Source organism: Eurypyga helias, unplaced genomic scaffold (assembly GCF_000690775.1).
Source record: "Eurypyga helias isolate BGI_N326 unplaced genomic scaffold, ASM69077v1 scaffold46362, whole genome shotgun sequence".
NCBI lineage: Eukaryota > Metazoa > Chordata > Aves > Eurypygiformes > Eurypygidae > Eurypyga > Eurypyga helias.
The window spans coordinates 3074-7275 of record NW_010236201.1 but is presented as its reverse complement, the minus strand read 5'-3'; the positions used below and the strand labels follow the sequence as shown (position 1 = coordinate 7275).

At 44.2% G+C, this 4202-nt stretch overlaps 1 protein-coding gene across 1 annotated transcript in view; it reads right to left on the bottom strand.

Moving 5' to 3' along the window:
• Nucleotides 1–4202, bottom strand: part of LOC104506152 (coiled-coil domain-containing protein 30-like) — a gene marked incomplete at both ends in the record, with an annotated part of 16365 nt that overhangs the window by 11428 nt on the left and 735 nt on the right. Inside the window, 3 exon segments of the mRNA XM_010147003.1 lie at nt 944–1059; nt 2056–2127; nt 3821–4067. Coding sequence (XP_010145305.1) covers nt 944–1059; nt 2056–2127; nt 3821–4067 — 435 coding nt within the window.

The following is a 4202-nucleotide window of genomic DNA, read 5'->3' as shown; positions in this document are numbered from 1 at the left end:
TTTTAAATTTTTTATATTTTAAAAAATAGATATATACACGTGTGTATGCATACGTAGTGACAGAAAGAAGCAATGACCCAAAGTAATATTTTCTGTAGACCCAAAATCAGACTGTAAATACAAGGTTTAGGGATTACACGTATGCTTAGATCCTGTGCTAAGAAAGAACCAGCAACTTTTTTAAACAAGGAACAGAACTATATACTAAACATTTTTAATCCTCAAATGTGAATAATATTCAAGAAAGTAAGTCTTCGATGGTATTTTAAAGAGATGGGCATGGTATTCTCAGAGATATTTGTATTAATTTAAAAATGCTCATTTTTAAATGAGCAAGAGAACTGCTGATCTACCTGTGCTGGGGTGGCATAAGTAATTATAGGCTGTCGGAGGACTGATACAGAGAGTACGAGAGTTAAGAACAGAAACAGAATTTGTGCCAAATGGCACATTTTAATGGGAAACAGACTGTGATATTCATCCACTATTGACAATCTCAGTAAGGAACTATCTTGATGATGAAGTTTATTTCATTTAGAGAATCCTAAATTTATTACATCGTGTTTAACTAACACTAATGTAATACTAAGCATTTCACTGCTCAGTTTGAGCACGTATAGCCCCCTCTGTGTTCAGTGAAGGATCAAATTCTTCCTGCACTGAAGGATGCTACATGAGCCAATTTTTTTCAGGGCTGCAGTAACAGCAGCTGCTTTAAAACACTCCTTGGTTATTTATTCTGACCATTTCCCAGAGTTTATTACTCCACAAGCCATTAAAACATCAGAACTGCAGCTCTGGAGTGACTCGCTATAGAAAGTTGAGTGGAAACAGAGAGGCAGGGCAGGTTAAGGAGCAGGGCTGAATATCGTTGTCGGCTACGCCGGGGCTCAGCGGTGCCACGGCACAGCAGGAAATCCAGCAGCAGGAGACAGGTACTCACCAGATCAAGGAACGCTTTTCTTTCCGAGTCGAGCGTTTGGACCCGGGCCTGCAGCGCCAGGATTTCCTTGTCCAGCCTGCTGTTGTGCTCCATGGCTTTCTGTAGCTCAGCCTTGTCTGTACAGACCAGAAAAAATGGGTCACCGGCTCTGGTTTGGACCTCGACCTCTACCAGTCTCAGAGAGGGGCTGTCGCATGACTAAGATTTCTGAAATTGCAGTGTCCTTATGCAAGGTGTACACGTGCAACAGCACAGAGGGGAGCTCCCCACGGGGACACCGTCTCTTACTCACATGGTGGAGTTTATGTTTCTGGAGGTCCAGACCCAATAGCAGTGCTATGTTTATTATAGGAGCACAGCAGTCTCTCCACAGTTATTCCAGGGATTCACTTTACCTCTAGAACATGGAAAATGCCTAGATATTTAGGTTTCACAAACAACTAGGGTAAGCTTTGAAAAACCCAAACAGCCATATTTCTTATTTTCATCATGAAACTCCTGATTTGCTACAAGCAGAAGCACAATTACAGTTAATGTGTTGGCGTTGTGCTAGCATTAGTATTTATGAAATGCCCAGGACAGTGAAAGTTCTGGCTGCATACCAACCCTTCAAGGCTGAATCAATATCCATACACAACCACCACACCAATTAATGCAGCCCACCTAGTATTTCCAGTGCAAGAAACAGGAAAAGATATTGTATTGAGAGCACATTGACGGAAACATGTCCCAGTATACACAGGTATCCTAAATAACGAACAGTGAGAAGACAGTTTTCCTGAGGGAAAAGGTGAACAAAGATTTTTCCCTTTTCAGCTTAATGCCGGGCACAGGAAATTTCAGGTTAAATTCAATTTTTATTTAAAAATAACAACGTATCTTCTTTCTTGGTCCCAATCTCGGAGGGGAAACAGGAGGGAAACCACACCATACAACCCCAAACCCCTGTTTCAAACAAGGATTTTGACACTGGATTCTCAGTTTTGTAATTTAGAATAAAAGGCAAGGAACACCTTCTACCAAAGTGGTCATTTTGCTGAAAAGCCCATTTACCACTACAGAAAGCCCAGATAAAATTCTGGAACTTTCTGCTTGTAAATAGCATGACTTACCGCACCCTCCCCATTCGTTCACCCCTTCTTCCTGGCTCTTGGGTGCTTGCAGGGCTGACCACGAGGCCAATTCTACAAGGATAAAGAGACCGTTTTGCTGTGGCAGTCCATTTGTACACATCTGAACACTGAACTCTGCAGCGTTTGTAATGCACTTTGTCAAATACAGAGTTGAAATAACAGAGTTAAATACAAAGCTAAAGAAAAAATAAGTTAAAGCAACAGACAGCTAGGCACACGTTTTGAAATCTCTAATCACCAAAGACCCAATAGCTGGGTTACAAACTGGCCAGGAGCGATCTTGTACCTTCTCTTCAATGCAAGCAAGCAGCAAGTTATTACTGACCCAAAATATACTGCTTAGGTGGAGTTTTACTAAAGATCAGAGATTTCATACTGTACTGCAATACCAGTTTATTTTCAGAGCAGTTCGCTCTGAAGCTCATCGGGAAGGGAAGGCATGCAGATATACATCATCAGGAAACCCACGAAGATGTTACCGCACTAACTTTGCACACTAATACATAATAAACCACACAGACACAACAAGCATTAAACTCTTACTCACAGTTTGGAAAGCCTTACATTCATTTGATACTTAAGAATATTATAAAACACAGATTTCCCCACGCAGGCCACGATCCACTGAGAAGAGTCACACACAGCAGCCCGTCCGTGATCCGGAGAAGCAGTACGGTCTGGAGGCTGCAACACAACGCTCACTCCATCCCCAGGGACACGTGTATCAATCGATACACAAAGCAGATGCCCGCAGAGTGCACATTTCCCTGCCCTTGATTAAAAGGCTGCAAACGATGGGTTTGGAGGCTGGCTAGGTTTCGCTAGGGCTGAGCGTTGTGCGTGAGTCGCGAGGTCAGCATCACACATAAACCCTACCTAGGTGGCACCAGCCTCCTCAGGTGAGTCAGTCTCTGCAAAGACACATGGGGGCAGGAACATGTTATCGCATTTTGCTCTTCTCCACTGAAATTCTGCATCCTGGATTTTGGGACAACGTAAGCAGTCCCAAATCCCAGAGAAAAAACATCAAGAAACCAGTGTTTTGCTCAAGAAATCTCCTGTAGGAGGCAACGGTGAAGCACCAGTCTTTAGGTGCTCCGATAGCAGCTTTATCAAGTAGTTTGATTTTCCTCTGGAAAACTGTTTATTTCTATAGTCATTGTTTTAAAAATACTAATACTTAAGGGCTGGTCAACAAGAGTTATTTCAATCAGGAGGTTAAGCAAATACTAGGAGCGGTAAGAACCCAACCACTCGCCTCAAGACAGCTGATAAGCTCCGATTATGAGCGCTTGCTAACAACCCATAATGAGACAGCAACCCAAATATAATGTCTGAAGAACCTCAAGGTGAGCGATCCAGCCATGCTAACTCTGCGTACACGGTGTTTTAGATACTCTGGACCAAGTCATCATTCCCTTTCCACCCCCTCCTAGGGCATGCATTTCTCCCTGTATGAGACAGGAAGGAGTTAGTTAAGGCACTGCTGCTGTAATCATGGATCAGATAACCTTGTCTCTTGGCTTTTCCCACTCAGAATTAATTGACTGGGGACTGTTACCAACTGCATTCAGACCTCCTAAGTACCAGGCTAAGATCTGACCCTGATTTTTCCACATTATGAGCAGAGATGACGCAGGAAAGCCTGCCTCCAGCTCCCTGGGGGAGATGTCCAAAGCTTACCCTAACCAGGGCTGGGCTAAGAGCAGGCCAGTAATTGGGAGTGGCCACAAGAAGTGCTTACCTTGTTTTCTCTGCTCCTTTCTTTGTGCGCCCAGCTCTTCTGTCAACCTCTGGATCTCTTCCTGGGCCATCAGCAGCCTCTGTGTGGCCTCATCTGGATCTCGTTCAACTCTTGCAAGTGATGCTTGTTCCCTCTCCAGCTCTTCCCTGCAGGACTGAAAGACAAGGGCTAATGCTTCAATGGAGATGAGATAACCCCTCCCGGTGACGTGACCGAGGCAGGTCCTGAACCCTGCACTCCTCCCGACCTGCCAGAGCAAGGGTGGCAACACCAACAGAAAGCAGGTGAACTCGGGTAAGCTACTGCAGAGGCAGAAGACAGACACGCAGTGGATAACCCTCTTCACCATGGACATATATGCCAAAAAGCAGGCACTGAACAG